This window comes from Triticum dicoccoides, chromosome 2A (assembly GCF_002162155.2).
Source record: "Triticum dicoccoides isolate Atlit2015 ecotype Zavitan chromosome 2A, WEW_v2.0, whole genome shotgun sequence".
In the NCBI taxonomy this organism is placed as follows: domain Eukaryota; kingdom Viridiplantae; phylum Streptophyta; class Magnoliopsida; order Poales; family Poaceae; genus Triticum; species Triticum dicoccoides.
The window spans coordinates 537,743,059-537,765,335 of record NC_041382.1 but is presented as its reverse complement, the minus strand read 5'-3'; the positions used below and the strand labels follow the sequence as shown (position 1 = coordinate 537,765,335).

The 22,277-nt window shown below is 42.3% G+C and overlaps 2 protein-coding genes across 2 annotated transcripts; one reads left to right on the top strand and one right to left on the bottom strand.

The window, feature by feature from the left end:
* Window positions 1–2,056, top strand: LOC119355241. Its single transcript, XM_037622027.1, has 2 exons — window positions 1–111; window positions 722–2,056. The coding sequence occupies exon 2, from the start codon at window positions 811–813 to the stop codon at window positions 1,744–1,746; it is 936 nt and encodes a 311-aa protein (XP_037477924.1). The 5' UTR covers window positions 1–111; window positions 722–810; the 3' UTR covers window positions 1,747–2,056.
* A 697-nt stretch (window positions 2,057–2,753) lies between these two features.
* Window positions 2,754–7,408, bottom strand: LOC119355240 (protein phosphatase methylesterase 1-like). Its single transcript, XM_037622025.1, has 13 exons — window positions 7,164–7,408; window positions 7,006–7,090; window positions 6,836–6,906; window positions 6,161–6,275; window positions 5,956–6,035; window positions 5,509–5,593; window positions 5,332–5,412; window positions 4,799–4,893; window positions 4,622–4,672; window positions 4,204–4,284; window positions 3,700–3,772; window positions 3,298–3,375; window positions 2,754–3,216 (listed from the first exon to the last, which is right to left on the bottom strand). Exons 1-13 carry the CDS (start codon window positions 7,268–7,270, stop codon window positions 3,184–3,186), a joined length of 1,035 nt encoding a protein of 344 aa, XP_037477922.1. The 5' UTR covers window positions 7,271–7,408; the 3' UTR covers window positions 2,754–3,183.
* Window positions 7,409–22,277: the final 14,869 nt, after the last annotated feature.

The following is a 22,277-nucleotide window of genomic DNA, read 5'->3' as shown; positions in this document are numbered from 1 at the left end:
TCCCACCCCCAATCCTCTCAGCGCGTCGCCGCCATCGCCGCTCCCGTTCTACCTCATTTCGTCCATGCTGGCTCTCGTCCCCATCGGCAATTTCGGCTATTGTTTTCTGAGGTATGAGGAATTTGTCATTCCGCCCATGGCTAGAGCTGTGTTGATCTTGGTGATTTTTGTTTCTCCCGTTTCGAAGCTTTGAGATTGTATTTGTAGACCAATTTGCTGAATTCTTCGTTTGCCCCCACGTTAGTTTGGGGGAAATTGCAGATGCGAGTTTTTTTGTCGTAGACTATTTTGCCCCTGCCGTCTTGAGTTGCAATGATTAGACAATGTGTGATGATCACCTAATCATAATGAAACGGTAGGTTAATCTAGAGAGAACTATGCTCATAAATCACGGAGTGAAATGTAGATAGAGAAAACTATGATGGATTTTATTATGCAATTCAAATATGCATTGAAAGAAGCAGGTAACTCTGAAGAGGTCAAGGGTTTGGTGAACGGCAGGTAATTCTGAAGAGGTCAAGGGTTTGGTGAATGAAGCCATGTCAACAATGAGCACTGACTAGATCAGAAGCTTGTCTGTTAGGCATGGGTGTCTTACATTGACAAGTCAAAGTCTTTCTTCTGTTATTGTAAAATACTAACAAGATAACACCATTTGCTGATTACCTGCCTACACATGTCTTCCAGTGTTGGTAATCTTTCTGCTCTTCTCTCCTTTCAGGATTTTGGTCTGCAGTATGTGAGAGCTTTGGCTTGTGCTGTTAATAAAGTGAGAATGCGTGGAGGTCTTGAGCTGTTCAGCTTTTTGTAATGCACTTGATTACTTTATTCACCAAGATCATTGGTGTGGTGACCATTGCTCTCGTTTCCATAGTTTCCATCTTGGGCCTGATCTGCCTAAGCCGAGCGGTGTATTTTCAGCTGTGGATCAACAGAAGAGGCTACCAGCGACTTAACTACTTCAACGGGCCGTGGCTGACACGGATAACACTAGTATTGGTTGCCTTCTGGTGGGGTATTGGAGAAGTACTTCGGCTCACTTTCGTGAATGGAGAGGGGAGGTTCACTTCTGACCAGATGTGGCAAGCAAATGTTTGCAAATTCTATATCATCTCAAATTTGGGGTTTGCAGAGCCAGGATTGTTCTTGTTGCTCGCTTTCCTTCTCAGTGCAGCTTTACAGAAGCAAGAGCTTGGTACCTTAAACCGGAAGTGGAATCAAAAAACCATACGTGCCATGTTTATTATCTGCCTTCCTTCATTTGTCTGGGAAGCTTGTGTTGTTTTCATTGGTCCTCGTCTTGCTTCAGATGATGGCCAAACATCAAATCTTGGAAAGTTCTGGTATTCAGCCTCAACAGTCCACAATGGCAATGTCACATGCACATACCCACTGTTGAGCAGCATATTTCTTGGGGCATTCTACATCATATTGGCCATTTATGTGATGTTTGTTGGAGGACAGATGCTGTCTTTGGTGATCAACAAGGGGCTCCGACGGAGGATATACATGCTAATATTTGCCACTATGATATTACTTCCCCGAGCTACACTTCTTGGGCTCTCCATTGTTTCATGGCCAGGTGAAACAGCCCATGAAACTCTCGTATTTACCTCCTTCCTGGTGCTGATGCTTGCTGCCATGGCTGGTATTGTGATTTTGGTGTATTTTCCGGTTGCTGATGCCTTTGCTATAGTTGATCAAGGGAACATTGAGATGCAAACGGATCAGGAGACTATCCTATGACTCAGGCTTTGTTATTTGACTGGTTGTTTAGCTGATTGTTCAAGGACAAATTGATGGCCATTCCATTGGTTTCTTCCCTGACCTGCATATGATCTCAGAGACATTGTAAACATAGAATAGATTAAATAGGGACAACATTCTCCTTTTTATCTGATTCTTTTTATGCTTTTCTCCACACGTTGGTGTGAAGAGAAGTCCTGTAAAATAGTTTCTACAGAGTAGTGAAGATCAGCCATGTTTTCCTTACTGTCTTCTGTACATTGAAAGAAGAGATTATACACTTTCACCTCTCCGAAAGGGGCTTATATCATGTGGGTGATGTCTCCACCATTTTAGTAGTTCAAGATTTGTTTTTCTAAATGCTGTGTGTTCATATAATAGGATACTTAACTAATGTATCTTTTATAAACCAATTTGCATCTAAAATCTAACTTCAACGCTCTATGATGTGTCTCTCTTTCTTATTCACAAGCTTTATTGAGTGTGGAAAAGATTTTCAGAATCTTGTAACCACCTACTGCCTATTTATTGTTACCAGATTACCAGATTTTCAGAATCGTGTAACATACTGTCTATGCTGTATGTACAACTATCTCTATGTTTTAGATGGCCAGATTTACCAGGCAGTTGTATATACTACTATCTCTATTTTTGAGATAGCCAGATTTTGTTACCAGGCAGTTATATCCTCTCTCCTGTGTAAATTGCACAAATATAAACACATCGAGGGATGGAATGAAGCTACTCAGGGAAACCAGTAAAATATCACCGTTTTGTGCTGGGATCCAAACCACAGATTTTGGTTTCTCCACCCCCACTTAAAAATAACATACTCCCTCCGTTCCTAAATATAAGTCTTTATAGACATTCCACTACAAACTACATACAGATGTACATAGACATATTTTACAGTGTAGATTCATTCATTTTGCTCCATATGTAAAAAGACATATTTAGGAACGGAGGGAGTATTATTCTTAGCTTCAACAACAACAAAATCTTGCATGTACACCCGTCAAAAAAAAAACAAATATGTACACTATGCATTCGACTGGGTATAATATGGTCTCCAAGGCTCAAGTACAATCTTATGTTAGGGAGAACTGGGGCAGCAAAATCGAAGCCTGCCTTGAAGGTGCATGCAATTGGGATAACAAACCAAGAGTCGCCTAGAGAACACGAATCTAGTTCATGGGTCAACACTTGGTATGAAAATTTATTTACAAATGGCACAATAGTTGCTCGAAAAACCATTCACGGCATGGATGATAGGCGACTGAGTGGTAAATCTCATCCCTATGGCTTCGTTTTTCTTTTTGGCACAAACTTTCTCTTCCATGAGAAACACAATGAACAGGCATCGATACGAGCCCTCACATTTCCCCTAAATAGTGCTAAATGTTGGCAGTAGGTACTGCTCCTCCTTCCACAGTCTATTTAATGCTGCCATTTTTTTATGAGGCCAGGTATCTGAGAAAATATAAGTACCAGGCATTAGTTGGGAAGCGAAGCAAATATTGGGAAATGGAAATAAGGAGATTAGTTACTGACCTCAACACCATTGGGCCCTATTTTGTTGCGAGATATGAAGTTCAGTATGTGTGATGCAAATTCTTCAGGTACATCTTCCTGAAATGAAGTTTTCAGTAATATGCTAAAAATTGGTAAGACTTATCACTGATAGTTATAAAGCTTAATAATATCATTCTTCTGAAGAAATACGTTCGTCAACTATAACACTAGTATAATAACGAACAACAATCAGTAGATGAACCTTTGGTTGCTAATCCATGTGTGCTTCAGCATGTCAGCAAATTCTACGAAAAATTCAAATTAGCCATCAAGCATCTACCCATCTAGGCATGCTGTGGTCATTCAGGCCCTAGAAGCAGATATAAAGCGAAAACATCCAAGCCTTGGACTAAAGACATTAGAAGTACATTAGGATCAAACCTGTATGGCATGTCCAGTGTGTCGAACTACTATCATTTGAAACTTCCCTTGCATTTGACCAATTGTTAAAGCTCTGCAAAAAGTGTTAACCAGTGCATTACACATACTTTCCTGCATGGGCTATGAAGTGATACAGGTGTTCACATTTCAGAACACTATTAAGAGAACAATGAGAATGCATGTTCGGAAAATGAAATCCTCTTAAATAGAAGGTTTGATAATGGATCAGCGTAATATGCTTTGCACTTCAAATAACTCTATCTTGATAGTCTGGTTGTTAGTGTGAGTCTAAACTAGTATAGAAAAACAAAACTCTTAAAAACATATTGCATGCCCTTAGAAAAGCATAGTGCACACTACATGCTGGTGCAACTGACACACAATGATAACAATTGATCGGAAATGAATAGCACAGAGTTAACTGATGAAGGTTTTAGCACAAGCCAACCGCGCAATAGTAATGAATGAAAATAGAGTTTCTCAGACTGGATGGATGTTGCAAACCTGTCCAATCTATCAGTGCCAGCTAATAATAGTATCTTTTGTACAGGACAAGATAAGAACTTGTCCGAAAGACCTTCGTACCTAAAACAGAAGCATTTATGTGCTTCAATGTCAACCAATCACAGAAAAGATAAGCGAATAATTCGGAAGTATTTCCAAAATCAACGAGAGCGCTCCCCAAAAAATTCATGAAAGTCTTCTCTGTTTGTTTCAATCCATTCAACTAGCTCAACTTCCAACATTAGTAAGAAGAGTTGGGTCCTTATAATATTAAATGGGTAAACCCTCTTGCGTAAACCAGATATATCAAATTGAGCAGCACAGATAGCACTTGTACAGATCATGTGAAAATGGACATGGTTTTAGTAAAAGTGGTGGTAAAAATAGCATAAAGACCATAATCAGGTTGAAAACATACCATCCTTTCCAGTACTTCTCTGTTTTCTCAAGAGGAGTACGGTATGTATAGCTGAAACAAAGTACACCAATATATTTAGTCACCCAAATAATGGCCAATATCAAGTAAATGCACTTTTTTTCTCTAACCACATTGAGCTTCAAGATACAGGCATGCATTACGTAAGATATTGCTTACCATTCCTTTGATTCATCATACTTCAAGGTAGATGGAATAGAAATACGCGCAGAATCGATGTTCCGTAGCGGCCCACCTTTCACACTCCATTCAATCTGTGTAATTATAAGTTTGATTAAACAAAAATAGGGTGAAGGATATATTTTAGCATGCTACACTTGGCTTTTTATAAGAATTCCACTTGCATTGAGTGGCTTCTACTTGTTCTATTTTATTTCTTCATTTATATCTTGCAGCCATGGACAGGGGTGCGTGGAAGCTTGCTATCCATGTGCCAGAACCATGAGTTGGTCGCAAGATCTTATGGGTTTCACCTCTAGCCTACCCCAACTTGTTTGGGACTAAAGGCTTTGTTTTGTTGTTGTTATGTCTTGCGGCCATAATCTTTACAACATCAAATCCATACTTCCAAAAATCAAGTGATGAAGGACAGCATAATGAACTAAAGATGAGAATTCAGATACTGTGGACAGCAAAGATACTTAAAGCTGAAATGGCATGAGCACACAGAATATAGTTTTGAATCAACATACTGCTTTTTCAATGCTCGGGAAGTGCTGTGCTCGATTTAATAAGATTTTCTGCATATGAATCAATGAAGCCATTGCTGTTCCCTGTGTGCGAATGGAGAAGTTTGAAATCAACAATGAGTCAGATCGTTTCATGTGCAACCATAATGTAAGATCTAACATAAGTAAACTGTTACTAACCTCAACCACATCAACAACAACAAGACCATGAAGATTACGAATTGCTCTTCTTGCAGCCACATGTACAGCCACTGAACCACCCATGCTAAAAAAAGAGGTCAAAGAGTGGATCACTATTCACTAAAAGTTACCAAGAACACTTATCAGAATGAACAAGCTTGCTGAGTCAAGAATACGCATAGTACAACCAGCCAAGTAACAGGAGAGTAACAAAAGGTAGAACGTATTAGTGATTTGTATCATGACATTTTAGTGTTAGTTTTATAACCGTGAAAATTAGCTTCCAGAAACTATTAAGATAATTTACTTGTATGTTAATGTTTTTTGGCTACATGCACCGTACCAAGGGATATATCACGCTAATATGTCCACTGACTAGAACTTCAGTCAAGTGCCTTCAGATAAAGGAGGCACACACAAAAGAAGAAATACACAATGCTGACTTACCTATGACCAACAAGTATAATTGCTGGTGGCGGATCTCCATACAATGTACGTATAACAGCTATTACATCATTGGTAAGACTCTGCAGTTGCAAATAACAAGAACATCGACAAAGGTCAAGGCCAAGAAGCATGGAGTACCTTATAAGTATGAAAAGTGTAGCTATCTATCAAATTAGTAAGTTATGGAAACAGTGAAAAAACATACTTCAATGGACAGATCCAAATCATCACTTGTGGAAGATTTCCCATGTCCCCGTAAATCCATGGCAACAACACGAGCCTTTCCCTTTATCTGATTAGCTGCTAGCGCAAATGAAAGCCTAAGGAAGATTGAGGAATAAACATACCAATGTGAGCAATAAGCACACATTTGTTAAATAAGCAAGTTTCCAAGGCAACAGTTGACATGGAGTATAGTCAAGTCACTTGGAGAAGGATTTACATGATTATTGTAAATAAAAGCAAATGTTATCTTTAAAAACTGTTCAGTACGCCTAAAACAGAAACAATAATAAATTGCAATATTAGCAGAATAACGATTTCATTTTGTCCTTTCTACATTTGATATTTATCTATCAGTCCACACTGAATTTACCCAAAACATTCCACAAATACAACAGAAGTTGGGGTGGGTACATTTTCCCTAAGGCCATAATAGCTGGGAGGTGGTGCTTTAGAAATTTAGCCAAACACACCTGAACATCTGCATTTTGCAACATAAGCTTTCCAGGGTTCCAGCACGGCCGTTCATCACTAGTTAGTAGTTAATCAATGATTTTGAAAATCACAGAAACTAGCGGCTGTCTGCGTATTCTTATGCAAATTATGCTGCATTGTCACCGTGCTCATTGTAGCCGTAACGTCTGAACTCTAAACTTACCCAGAGTAGCCGCCTCCGTGCAGACAGAACACGACGGGCCCTTCCGATCCGGCCATGTACACGTTGAAAACCTACACACACAAAGAACCCAGAAGGAACACTTCCAATAGTCAGATCACACATCACACAGGAGCAATCCGAGAAATTCCCCTGCTCTCTAGCGCACGTACGTCCTCGGTGTCGGGGATGGCGACGGGGCGCTCCTCGTCGAAGTAGGCCGACCAGTCCGTCGGCGCGTACTTGTGGAGCGAGTGGCTGCGGAGGAACATGGGTTAGGGCTTCTCTCGCGGTAGAGACAGTGAGGAGACAGGTGGGGCTGGCGGCTTACTGCGTGGCGGGGCGAGGCGGCACGGCGGCGGCGGAGAAGGCGGAGGAGGAGGACGATTCGTCGGGTTCCCCTTCCTCCTGCAGCGAGGAGAGCGGCGCGGCCTCCATCGACGCGGCTGGGCTGGGGAGGAAGAGTCGATGGAGTGCGTGGGGAGAGCGGAGAAGGGTCTCTCTCGAAGGCACGGCGAACCCCAAAAGACGAAGGGAAATGGAGAAAGAGAAGCGAACAGAGCGTGAAGAAAGACGATCTACAGTTCTAGGCTACACAATCACGGCATTTTCCAAGATGCTCATGAAAAAAAAAAGCATCTATATTGATTTTTTTTTCTTCCCATCGTTGGTGGGTCTCATCATTAGTTAGAATATAAAGACTCTACACATGCATCTCTACTCTACACTTCAATTTTTTCAGCTTTTTTTTACATCAGACCACATTTTTTCTCTCCACACCCGCCTCTTGCAGAGGATCTTGATTCCCTATCGAACCTACTTTTCCTGACATCTGATCCTACATGGCATATGAGACATCATTATGGGGCTATGCATTGGCCACGCCCTCAGAGCATCTTCAACACATGATGCAAAAGTTAATTAACACCCAAAAAGTGTTTTGCAGAGGATCTCGTTTCTCTATTGAAGCTACTTTTCCTGACATCTGATCCTACATGACATGTGAGGCATCACCCTGAGCCTATACATTGGTCATGCCTTCAGAGCATCTACAACACATGATGCAAAAGTTAACACCCAAATAGTGTTTTTTTAGTGATTTTTAGGGTAGGCGAGAGAAGATTTTTGGGCACAATTTTTTTTTCTGCCGTGACAGATGCCCTAAAACTTTCAAACATGGTTCTTTGTATATTCTGAAATTTCAAACTCAAATACAAAATGTTCAACATTAAGGTGTCGTATTGAAGCTTGGCTTTTTGTGTAAATTTGGTGAGATTGACTATGAAATGCGTTTCAAACATGAACATGATTCATTGTATATTCTGAAATTTCAAACTCAGATACAAAATCTTCACATTAAGCTATCCTATTGAAGCTTGGCTTTTTGTGTAATTTGGTGAGATTGACTATGAAATGTGTTTTCGTCAATTCGATTCTCAATTCGTGTGAATGAAGAATTGCAACCTTATTTCACTCCTTCGAGGGGCCCTCAGCTAGGTGACCCTATGTCATCATATCTTTTTCTGCTATGTGCCGAAGGTTTTTCTTCACTTCTAAATCCTTGGGTGAACCACTTGCTTTTCACTCATGATAGTCTCATTTTTCATGAAGGTGACTGCGGAGAGTGCAATTACACTCAATGAGATCCTCGGGATTTATGGAGATGCGTCGGGACAATGTGTTAACAAGAACAAACGGTCTATCCATTTCAGCCCCAACTCACCCACAACTTCTCAGGCATAATCTAAAACAGCTTCTCGGCGTTCAGGTGGAAGCTTTTTCAGAACATTATCTTGGTCTACTCACAGTTGTTGGAAGGATCAATAGTCGTACTTTTGACCACATCAGGGATCGGGCTAGAGGCAAGATGCAAGGATGGTCAGAGATTGTTTGCACGTGTTAGCTAGAGAGACTTTGATCAAGTCGTTCATTCGAGCGATATTGACGTATAGCATGAATTGTTGCTTCTTGACAAAAAAGTGTGTACAAGTTTAATCCCGAGTATGGCAAAATTCTGGTGGGGGAGTTCTCTTGATAGAAGGTCTCTCCACTGGATAGCATGGGACAAACTAGCAACACCAAAGGCTAATAGAGGAATGTGATTATGTGACTTTCATTTGTTTAACTTGACACTTATTGGGAAACACGGATGGAGATTTATGATGAACCCTAACTCTCTTTGTGCCAGAGTTATGAAAGGTAGGGTTCCCTAGAGGGTGAATGTTGCGGGACGGTGTGCGCTTCAAATTGGGATAGTGAAACGAGTTTGGAGATGGTTCCTCTATTTTGGTGCGGGGAGACGGGTGGGTTCCCTCTATTGTTTCAATGACAACTATGCTTCAGCCAACAACAATGACAGTGCAAACTCTCAAATGATTTGATTGACACATATACTTGGACTTTGTGACAGAAGCTTGTGCGGGACACATTCATACCACCTGATGTCAGTGCAATCTTGAACATCCCTCTTCGGCACAATGGTGCTGAAGATTTCTTAGCCTCAGAACATCAGAAATCCGGTATCTACTCTGTTAAATTGCCGTATCAAGCTTTGGTGAATCAAAATGAGCGTCCGACTCTAAATGAAGGAAAGGTTATGGGATCTTCAGTGGACCAACAACAAATGTGGAAGGCTATTTGGAAACTTGACGTAGTTCCCAAGGTGGAGGTTTTCTGGCCGGTGGCGTGTGATTCGAGGTATTATACCTGATGAATGTACTCTGAAGCACAAGCAAGGAACTCAACACTTGCAAAGTTTGTCTAGCCATGGATGAAGACCTAGAGCATGATCTTGTACTTTGTTCTCATGCTTGTCTGTTCTGGGAGGAAGCCAAGCTCCTATGATATTCATGTCCCCCAGCTTCATCCTAGTAACCTAGTTCATGGACCAAGACATTTTATGTGATCTGCGGTTCTCAGATAAGGATAGATAGATCATCATCACCGTAATGTGGGACATTTGGATGTTTCGCAACATATGGACTCGTGATCATGAGTGGAACCTTCTTGTTAGCTTGGTCAGAAGAATCAGAGAAGACCTAACTCTCTTGGATCTACCTCGCCAGCAGCCCCTGATGCTGTCGGGCTATGGTTGGCATGCAGCCTCCGGACGCAACACAAGTCAAGATTAACAGTGAAGTTGCAATTCATTTTGATGGCGGCAACGCTCGAGATGGAGGTGTAGCTCGCTCTTCTTCGGCTTTCAAAGGTGCATGGTGCAAGCCTCACTTGGGTTCACCGATCCCCTCGTTGTCGAGGTCCTATCAATGAAGGATGTTGTCATCTACACCAAGTTGAGAGGCTTCACATATGTGATCATGGGAACCGACTGTCTAGAGGCAGTTAACATGTGGAATACTCGCTACACCAATCATTGGATTGGAGGGGCCTGACTTGTGGTCATTTATGGTAGACGGCTTCACCTCCTCCTCATCGACGTCCATGTTGGGGAACGTAGTAATTTCAAAAAAAAATCTTACGCACATGCAAGATCATGGTGATGCATAGCAACGAGAGGGGAGAGTGTGATCTACGTACCCTTGTAGACCGACAGCGGAAGCGTTAGCACAACGCGGTTGATGTAGTCGTACGTCTTCACGGCCCGACCGATCAAGCACCGAAACTACGGCACCTCCGAGTTTTAGCACACGTTCAGCTCGATGACGATCCTCGGACTCCGATCCAGCAAAGTGTCGGGGAAGAGTTCCGTCAGCACGACCGCGTGGTGACGGTCTTGATGTTCTACCGTCGCAGGGCTTCGCCTAAGCACTGCTACAATATTATCGAGGATTATGGTGGAAGGGGGCACCGCATACGGCTAAGAAAACGATCACGTGGATCAACTTGTGTGTCTAGGGGTGCCCCATACCCCCGTATATAAAGGAGCAAGGGGAGGAGGCCGGCCGGCCCTATAGGCGCGCCAAGGAGGAGTCCTCCTCCTAGTAGGAGTAGGACTCCTACTAGGAGGGGGAAGGAAGTGGAGAGGGAGAAGGAAAGGGGGGCGCCGCCCCCCTTCTCCTAGTCCAATTCGGACCAGGGGGAGGAGGCGCGTGGGCCACCCTGGCTGCCCTTCTCCTTCTCCACTAAGGCCCATATGGCCCATTACTTCTTCCGGGGGGGTTCCGGTAACCCTCCGGTACTCCGGTTTTCTCCGAAATCACCCGGAACACATCCGGTGTCCGAATATAGCCGTCCAATATATCAATCTTTATGTCTCGAGCATTTCGAGACTCCTCGTTATGTCCGTGATCACATCCGGGACTCCGAACTAACTTCGGTACATCAAAACTCATAAACTCATAATATAACTATCATCGAAACCTTAAGCGTGCGGACCCTACGGGTTCGAGAACAATGTAGACATGACCGAGACATGTCTCCGGTCAATAACCAATAGCGGAACCTGGATGCTCATATTGGCTCCTACATAATCTACGAAGATCTTTATCGGTCAGCCCGCATGACAACATATGTTGTTCCCTTTGTCATTGGTATGTTACTTGCCTGAGATTCGATCGTCGGTATCTCAATACCTAGTTCAATCTCATTACCGGCAAGTCTCTTTACTCGTTTCGTAATACATCATCTCGCAACTAACTCATTAGTTGCAATGCTTGCAAGGCTTATGTGATGTGCATTACCGAGAGGGCCCAGAGATACCTCTCCGACAATCGGAGTGACAAATCCTAATCTTGAAATACGCCAACCCAACATTTACCTTTGGAGACACCTGTATAGCTCCTTTATAATCACCCAGTTACGTTGTGACGTTTGGTAGCACACAAAGTGTTCCTCCGGCAAACGGGAGTTGCATAATCTCATAGTCATAGAAACATGTATAAGTCATGAAGAAAGCAATAGCAACATACTAAACGATTGGGTGCTAAGCTAATGGAATGGGTCATGTCAATCACATCATTCTCCTAATGATGTGATCTCGTTAATCAAATGACAACACATGTCTATGGTTAGGAAACATAACCATCTTTGATTAATGAGCTAGTCAAGTAGAGGCATACTAGTGACGTTTGGTTTGTCTATGTATTTACACAAGTATTATGTTTCCGGATAATACAATTCTAGCATGAATAATAAACATTTATCATGATATAAAGAAATAAAATAATAACATTATTATTGCCTCTAGGGCATATTTCCTTCAGTCTCCCACTTGCACTAGAGTCAATAATCTAGATTACAGTAATGATTCTAACACCCATGGAGCTTTGGTGCTGATCATGTTTTGCTCATGGAAGAGGCTTAGTCAACGGGTCTGCAACATTCAGATCAGTATGTATCTTGCAAATCTCTATGTCTCCCACCTGGACTAGATCCCGGATGGAATTGAAGCGTATCTTGATGTGCTTGGTTCTCTTGTGAAATCTGGATTCCTTTGCCAGGGCAATTGCACCAGTATTGTCACAAAAGATTTTCATTGGACCCGATGCACTAGGTATGACACCTAGATCGGATATGAACTCCTTCATCCAGACTCCTTCGTTTGCTGCTTCCGAAGCAGCTATGTACTCCGCTTCACATGTAGATCCCGCCACAACGCTTTGTTTAGAACTGCACCAACTGACAACTCCACCGTTTAATGTAAACACGTATCCGGTTTGCGATTTAGAATCGTCTGGATCAGTGTCAAAGCTTGCATCAACGTAACCATTTACTATGAGCTCTTTGTCACCTCCATATATGAGAAACATATCCTTAGTCCTTTTAAGGTATTTCAGGATGTTCTTGACCGCTGTCCAGTGATCCACTCCTGCATTACTTTGGTACCTCCCTGCTAGACTTATAGCAAGACACACATCAGGTCTGGTACACAACATTGCATACATGATAGAGCCTATGGATGAAGCATAGGGAACATCTTTCATTTTCTCTCTATCTTCTGCATTGGTCGGGCATTGAATCTTACTCAATTTCACACCTTGTAACACAGGCAAGAATCCTTTCTTTGCTTGATCCATTTTGAACTTCTTCAAAATTTTGTCAAGGTATGTGCTTTGTGAAAGTCCAATTAAGCATCTTGATCTATCTCTATAGATCTTAATGCCCAATATGTAAGCAGCTTCATCGAGGTCTTTCATTTAAAAACTTTTATTCAAGTATCCCTTTATGCTATTCAGAAATTCTATATCATTTCCGATTAGTAATATGTCATCTACATATAATATCAAAATGCTACAGAGCTCCCACTCACTTTCTTGTAAATACAGGCTTCTCCAAAAGTCTGTACAAACCAAATGCTTTGATCACACTATCAAAGCGTTTATTCCAACTCCGAGAAGTTTGCACCAGTCCATAAATGGATCGCTGGAGCTTGGATACTTTGTTAGCTCCCTTTGGATCGACAAAACCTTCCGGTTGCATCATATACAACTCTTCTTCCAGAAATCCATTCAGGAATTCAGTTTTGACATCCATCTGCCAAATTTCATAATCATAAAATGTGGCAATTGCTAACATGATTCGGACAGACTTAAGCATCGCTACGGGTGAGAAGGTCTCATCGTAGTCAATCCCTTGAACTTGTCGAAAACCTTTTGCGACAAGTCGAGCTTTGTAGACCGTAATATTACCGTCAGCGTCAGTCTTCTTCTTGAAGATCCATTTATTCTCAATTGCTTGCCGATCATTGGGCAAGTCAACCAAAGTCCATACTTTGTTCTCATACATGGATCCCATCTCAGATTTCATGGCTTCAAGCCATTTTGCGGAATCTGGGCTCACCATCGCTTCTTCATAGTTCGTAGGTTCATCATGATCTAGTAGCATGACTTCCAGAACAGGATTACCGTACCACTCTGGTGCGGATCTTACTCTGGTTGATCTACGAGGTTCAGTAGTATCTTGTTCTGAAGTTTCATGATCATCATCATTAGCTTCCTCACTAATTAGTGTAGATGTCACAGAAACTGGTTTCTGTGATGTACTACTTTCCAATAAGGGAGCAGGTACAGTTACCTCGTCAAGTTCTACTTTCCTCCCACTCACTTCTTTCGAGAGAAACTCCTTCTCTAGAAAGTTTCCGAATTTAGCAACAAAAGTCTTGCCTTCGGATCTGTGATAGAAGGTGTATCCAATAGTTTCCTTTGGATATCCTATGAAGACACATTTCTCTGATTTGGGTTCGAGCTTATCAGGTTGAAGCTTTTTCACATAAGCATCGCAGCCCCAAACTTTCAGAAACGACAACTTTGGTTTCTTGCTAAACCATAGTTCATAAGGCGTCGTCTCAACGGATTTTGATGGTGCCCTATTTAATGTGAATGTGGCCGTCTCTAGAGCATATCCCCAAAATGATAGCGGTAAATCAGTAAGAGACATCATAGATCGCACCATATCTAGTAAAGTACGATTACGACGTTCGGACACACCATTACGCTGTGGTGTTCCGGGTGGCGTGAGTTGCGAAACTATTCCGCATTGTTTCAAATGTACACCAAACTCGTAACTCAAATATTCTCCTCCACGATCAGATCGTAGGAATTTTATTTTCTTGTTACGATGATTTTCAACTTCACTCTGAAATTCTTTGAACTTTTCAAATGTTTCTGACTTATGTTTCATTAAGTAGATATACCCATATCTGCTTAAGTCATTTGTGAAGGTGAGAAAATAATGATATCCGCCACGAGCCTCAACATTCATCGGACCACATACATCTGTATGTATGATTTCCAATAAATCTGTTGCTCTCTCCATAGTACCGGAGAACGGTGTTTTTGTCATCTTACCCATAAGGCATGGTTCGCAAGTACCAAGTGATTCATAATCAAGTGGTTCCAAAAGTCCATCAGTATGGAGTTTCTTCATGCGCTTTACACCGATATGACCCAAACGGCAGTGCCACAAATAAGTTGCAGTATCATTATCAACTCTGCATCTTTTGGCTTCAACATTATGAATATGTGTGTCACTACTATCAAGATTTAATAAGAATAGACCACTCTTTAAGGGTGCATGACCATAAAAGATATTACTCATATAAATAGAACAACCATTATTCTCTGATTTAAATGAATAACCGTCTCGCATCAAACAAGATCCAGATATAATGTTCATGCTTAACGCTGGCACCAAATAACAATTATTTAGGTCTAATACTAATCCTGAAGGTAGATGTAGAGGTAGCGTGCCGACCGCGATCACATCGACTTTGGAACCATTTCCCACGCGCATCGTCACCTCTTCCTTAGCCAATCTTTGCTTAATCCGTAGTCCCTGTTTCGAGTTGCAAATGTTAGCAACAGAACCAGTATCAAATACCCAGGTGCTACTGTGAGCATTAGTAAGGTACACATCAATAACATATATATCACATATACCTTTGTTCACCTTGCAATCCTTCTTATCCGCCAAATACTTGGGGCAGTTCCGCTTCTAGTGACCAGTCTGCTTGCAGTAGAAACACTCGGTTTCAGGCTTAGGTCCAGGTTTGGGTTTCTTCTCTTGAGTAGCAACTTGCTTGCTGTTCTTTTTGAAGTTCCCCTTCTTCTTTCCTTTGCCCTTTTTCTTGAAACTAGTGGTCTTATTGACCATCAACACTTGATGCTCCTTCTTGATTTCTACCTCCGCAGCTTTTAGCATTGCGAAGAGCTCGGGAATAGTCTTATTCATCCCTTGCATATTATAGTTCATCACGAAGATCTTGTAGCTTGGTGGCAGTGATTGGAGAATTCTATCAATGACGCAATCATCTGGAAGATTAACTCCCAATTGAATCAAGTGATTATTATACCCAGACATTTCGAGTATATGCTCACTGACAGAACTGTTCTCCTCCATCTTGCAGCTATAGAACTTATTGGAGACTTCATATCTCTCAATCCGGGCATTTGCTTGAAATATTAACTTCAACTCCTGGAACATCTCATATGCTCCATGACGTTCAAAATGTCGTTGAAATCCCGATTCTAAGCCGTAAAGCATGGCACACTGAACTATCAAGTAGTCATCAGCTTTGCTCTGCCAGACGTTCATAACATCTGGTATTGCTCCAGCAGCAGGCCTGGCACCCAGCGGTGCTTCCAGGACGTAATTCTTCTATGCAGCAATGAGGATAATCCTCAAGTTATGGACCCAGTCCGTGTAATTGCTACCATCATCTTTCAACTTTGCTTTCTCAAGGAACGTATTAGAATTCAACAGAACAACAGCACGGGCCATCTATCTACAATCAAACATAAACAAGCAAGATACTATCAGGTACTAAGTTCATGATAAATTTAGGTTCAATTAATCATATTACTAAAGAACTCCCACTTAGATAGACATCCCTCTAATCCTCTAAGTGATTACGTGATCCAAATCAACTAAACCATGTCCGATCATCACGTGAGATGGAGTAGTTTCATTGGTGAACATCACTATGTTGATCATATCTACTATATGATTCACGCTCGTGTTGGGGAACGTAGCAGAAATTCAAAATTTTCCTACGTGTCACCAAGATCTATCTATGGAGAAACCAGCAACGAGGGGAAGGAGAGTGCATCTACATACCCTTGTAGATCGCTATGCGGAAGCGTTCAAGAGAACGGGGTTGAAGGAGTCGTACTCGTCGTGATCCAAATCACCGGAGATCCTAGTGCCGAACGGACGGCACCTCCGCGTTCAACACACGTACAACCCGGTGACGTCTCCCATGCCTTGATCCAGCAAGGAGAGAGGGAGAGGTTGAGGAAGACTCCATCCAGCAGCAGCACAACGGCGTGGTGGTGGTGGAGGAGCGTGGTACTCTAGCAGGGCTTCGCCAAGCACCGCAAGAGACGAGGAGGAGAGAGGGGTAGGGCTGCGCCAAGAAGAGATCAAATCGTCATGTGTTGGGCAGCCTCAAACCTCAACTATTTATAGGAGGAGGGGAGGAGGGTGCGCCCCCTCTAGGGTTCCCACCCCTAGAGGGGCGGCAGCCCTAGATGGGTTTGAGGGGGCGGCCAAGAGGGGGAGAGAGGGAGGCGCACCACTAGGTGGGCCTTAGGCCCATCTGAGCCTAGGGTTTGCCCCCTTCCACTCTCCCTTGCGCCTTGGGCCTTGGTGGGGGGGCGCACCAGCCCACCTGGGGCTGGTCCCCTCCCACACTTGGCCCATGCAGCCCTCCGGGGCTGGTGGCCCCACTTGGTGGACCCCCGGGACCCTCCCGGTGGTCCCGATACGTTACCGATAAAACCCGAAACTTTTCTGGCGACCAAAACAGGACTTCCCATATATAAATCTTTACCTCCGGACCATTCCGGAACTCCTCGTGACGTCCGGGATCTCATCCGGGACTCCGAACAACATTCGGTAACCATGTATATCTATTCCCTATAACCCTAGTGTCATCGAACCTTAAGTGTGTAGACCCTACGGGTTCGGGAACCATGCAGACATGACCGAGACGTTCTCTAGTCAATAACCAACAGTGGGATCTGGATACCCATGTTGGTTCCCACATGTTCCACGATGATCTCATCGGATGAACCACGATGTCGAGGATTCGATCAATCCCGTATTCAATTCCCTTTGTCTAGCGGTATTGTACTTGCCCAAGATTCGATCGTCGGTATCCCGATACCTTGTTCAATATCGTTACCGGCAAGTCTCTTTTACTCGTTCCGTAACACATCATCCCGTGATCAACTCCTTGGTCACATTGTGCACATTATGATGATGTCCTACCGAGTGGGCCCAGAGATACCTCTCCGTTTACACAGGGTGACAAATCCCAGTCTCGATTCGTGCCAACCCAACAGACACTTTCGGAGATACCTATAGTGTACCTTTATAGCCACCCAGTTACATTGTGACGTTTGGCACACCCAAAGTATTCCTACGGTATCCAGGAGTTGCATAATCTCATGGTCTAAGGAAATGATACTTGACATTAGAAAAGCTTTAGCATACGAACTACACGATCTTTGTGCTAGGCTTAGGATTGGGTCTTGTCCATCACATCATTCTCCCAATGATGTGATCCCGTTATCAACGACATCCAATGTCCATGGTCAGGAAACCGTAACCATCTATTGATCAACGAGCTAGTCAACTAGAGGCTTACTAGGGACATGGTGTTGTCTATGTATCCACACATGTATCTGAGTTTCTTATCAATACAATTCTAGCATGGATAATAAACGATTATCATGAACAAGGAAATATAATAATAACTAATTTATTATTGCCTCTAGGGCATATTTCCAACAGTCTCCCACTTGCACTAGAGTCAATAATCTAGTTCACATCATCATGTGATTAACACTCACAGGTCACATCGCCATGTGACCAACATCCAAGAGTTTACTAGTGTCGCTAAACTAGTTCACATCATCATGTGATTAAGACTCAATGAGTTCTGGGTTTGATCATGTTTTGCTTGTGAGAGAGGTTTTAGTCAACGGGTCTGCAACATTCAGATCCGTATGTACTTCGCAAATCTCTAGGTCATATTATAAATGCTGCCTCCACGCTCCACTTGGAGCTATTCCAAATGGTTGCTCCACTATACGTATCCGGTTTGCTACTCAGAGTCATTCGGATAAGTGTTAAAGCTTGCATCGATGTAACCCTTTACGCCGAACTCTTTATCACCTCCATAATCGAGAAACATGTCCTTATTACTCCAAGGACAATTTTTTGACCGCTATCTAGTGATCCACTCCTGGATCACCTTTGTACCCTCTTGCCAGACATGTGGCAAGGCACACATCAGGTGCGGTACTTAGCATGGCATACCGTATAGAGCCTATGACAAAAGCATAGGGGACGACCTTCGTCCTTCCTCTTTCTTCTGCCGTGGTCGAGCTTTAAGTCTTAACTTCATACCTTACAACTCAGGCAAGAACTCCTTCTTTGGCTGATCCATCTTGAACACCTTCAAGATCATGTCAAGGTATGTGCTCATTTGAAAGTACCATTAAGCGTTTTTGATCTATCCTTATAGATCTTGATGCTTAATGTTCAAGTAGCTTAATCCAGGTTTTCCATTGAAAAACACCTTTCAAATGACCCTATATGCTTTCCAGAAATTCTACGTCATTTCTGATCCACAATATGTCAACAACATATACTCATCAGAAATTCTATAGTGCTCCCACTCACTTCTTTGGAAATACAAGTTTCTCATAAACTTTGTATACACCCAAAATCTTTGATCATCTCATCAAAGCATACATTCCAACTCCGAGATGCTTACTCCAGTCCTTAGAAGGATTGCTGGAGCTTTGCATACTTATTAGCATCTTTCAGGATTGACAAAACCTTCCGGTTGTATCACATACAACCTTTCCTCAAGAAAATCATCGAGGAAACAATGTTTTGACATCCTATCTGCAAGATTTCATAAATAATGCAGTAATCGCTAATATAATTCCAACAGACTCTTAGCATCGCTATGAGTGAGAAAGTCTCATCATAGTCAACTCCTTGAACTTGTCGGAAAAAATCTTAACGACAAGTCGAGCTTTCTTAATGGTGATACTTACCACCATTGTCCGTCTTCCTTTTAAAATCCATCTTTACTCAATAGCCTTACGACCATCGAGCCGTTCTGCCAAAGTCTACACTTTGTTTTCATACAGGGATCCTCTCTCGAATTTTATGGCCTCGAGCCATTTATCGGAATCCGGGCCCACCATCGCTTCTCCATGGCTCGTAGGTTCATTGTTGTTTAGCAACATGACTTCCAAGACAGGATTACGTACCACTCTGAAGTAGTACGCATCCTTGTCATCCCATGAGGTTTGGTAGTGACTTGATCTAAAGTTTCATGATCACTATCATAAGCTTCCACTTCAATTGGTGTAGGTGCCACAGGAACAACTTCCTGTGCCCTGCCACACACTAGTTGAAGAGACGGTTCAACAACCTTATCAAGTCTCCACCATCCTCCCACTCAATTCTTTCGAGAGAAACTTTTCCTCGAGAAAGGACCCGATTCTAGAAACAATCCCTTATTGCTTTCGGATCTGAGACAGGAGGTATACCCAACTCTTTTGGGTGTCCTATGAAGATGCATTTATCCGCTTTGGGTTCGAGCTTATCAGCCTGAAACTTTTTTCACATAAGCGTCGCAGCCCCAAACTTTTAAGAAATGACAACTTAGGTTTCTCTAAACCATAGTTCATACGGTGTCATCTCATCGGAATTACGTGGTGCCCTATTTAAAGTGAATGCGGTTGTCTCTAATGCCTAACCCATGAACTATCGTGGTAATTCGATAAGAGACATCATGGTATGCATGATATCCAATAGGGTGCAGTTATGATGTTCGGACACACCATCACACTATGGTGTTCCAGGTTGTATTAGTTGTGAAACAATTTCCACAATGTCTTAATTCTGTGCCAAACTCGTAATTCAGATATTCATCTCTATGATCATATCATAGATATTTTATCCTCTTGTCACGACGATCTTTCAACTTCACCCTGAAATTACTTGAACCTTTCAATAATTCAGACTCGTGATTCATCAAGTAAATATACTCAACATCTACTCAAATCATCTGTGAAGTAAGAACATAACGATATCCACTACATGCCTCAGCACTCATTGGACTGCACACATCAAAATGTATTACTTCCAACAAGTTGCTTTCTAGTTCCATTTTACTGAAAACGAGGCTTTCAGTCATCTTGCCCATGTGGTATGATTTGCATGTCTCAAGTGATTCAAAATCAAGTGAGTCCAAACGGTCCATTTGCATGGAGTTTCTTCATGCATATACACCAATAGACATGGTTCGCATGTCTCAAACTTTTCAAAAATGAGTGAGCCCAAAGATCCATCAACATGGAGCTTCTTCATGCGTTTTATACCGATATGACTTACGTGGCAGTGCCACAAGTAGATGGTACTATCATTACTATCTTTTGGCATGAACATGTGTATCACTACGATTCATTTTAGGTGTAAGACCATTGAAGGTATTATTCAAATAAACAGAGTAACCATTATTCTCCTTAAATGAGTAACCGTATTGCGATAGACATAATCCAATCATGTCTATGCTCAACGCAAACACCAATCTCGATGGTAGAGGGAGCGTACGATATTTGATCAACCTTGGAAATACTTCCAACACATATCGTCATCTCACCTTTAGCTAGTCTCCATTTATTCCGTAGCTTTTATTTCGAGTTACTAACACTTAGCAACCGAACCGGTATCTAATACCCTGGTGCTACTAGGAGTACTAGTAAAGTACACATTAACACAATGTATATCCAATATACTTCTATCGACTTTGCCAGCCTTCTCATCTACCAAGTATCTAGGGTAATTCTGCTCCAGTGGCTGTTCCCTTTATTACAGAAGCACTTAGTCTCGGGCTTGGGTTCAACTTTGGGTTTCTTCACTAGAACAACAACTGATTTGTTGTTCCATGAAGTATCCCTTCTTGCCCTTGCCCTTCTTGAAACTAGTGGTTTCACCAACCATCAACAATTGATGCTCCTTCTTGATTTCTACTTTTGTGGTGTCAAACATCACGAATATCTCAAGGATCATCATATATGTCCCCGATACATTATAGTTCATCACGAAGCTCTAGCATCTTGGTGGTAATGACTTCGGAGAAACATCAATATCTCATCTGGAAGATCAACTCCCACTCATTCAAATGATTGTTGTACTCAAACAATCTGAGCACAAGCTCAACAATTGAGCTTTTCTCCCTTAGTTTGTGGGATAAGAAAATCATCGAAGGTCTTATACCTCTTGACGTGGGCACGAGCCTGAAATCCCAATTTCAACCCTTGAAACATCTCATATGTTTCGCGACGTTTCAAAAACGTTTTCGGTGCCTCAATTCTAAACCATTTAACTGAACTATCACGTAGTTATCAAAATGTGTATGTCAGATGTTCGCAACATCCACAGACGACGTTCGAGGTTCAGCACACTGAGCGGTGCATTAAGGACATAAGCCTTCTATGAAGCAATGAGGACAATCCTCAGTTTACGGACCTAGTCCGCATAATTGCTACTACCAACTTTCAACTAAATTTTCTCTAGGAACATATCTAAACAGTGGAACTAAAGCACGAGCTTTGACATAATTTGCGAAGACCTTTTGACTATGTTCAGGATAATTAAGTTCATCTTATGAACTCCCACTCAGATAGACATCCCTCTAGTCATCTAAGTGATTACACGATCCGAGTCAACTAGGCCGTGTCCGATCATCACGTGAGACGGACTAGTCATCATCGGTGAACATCTTCATGTTGATCGTATCTACCATACGACTCATGCTCGACCTTTCGGTCTCTTGTGTTCCGAGGCCATGTCTGTACATGCTAGGCTCGTCAAGTCAACCTAAGTGTTTCGCGTGTGTAAATCTGTCTTACACCCGTTGTATGTGAACGTTAGAATCTATCACATCCGATCATCACGTGGTGCTTCGAAACAACAAACTGTCGCAACGGTGCACAGTTAGGGGGAACACCTTCTTGAA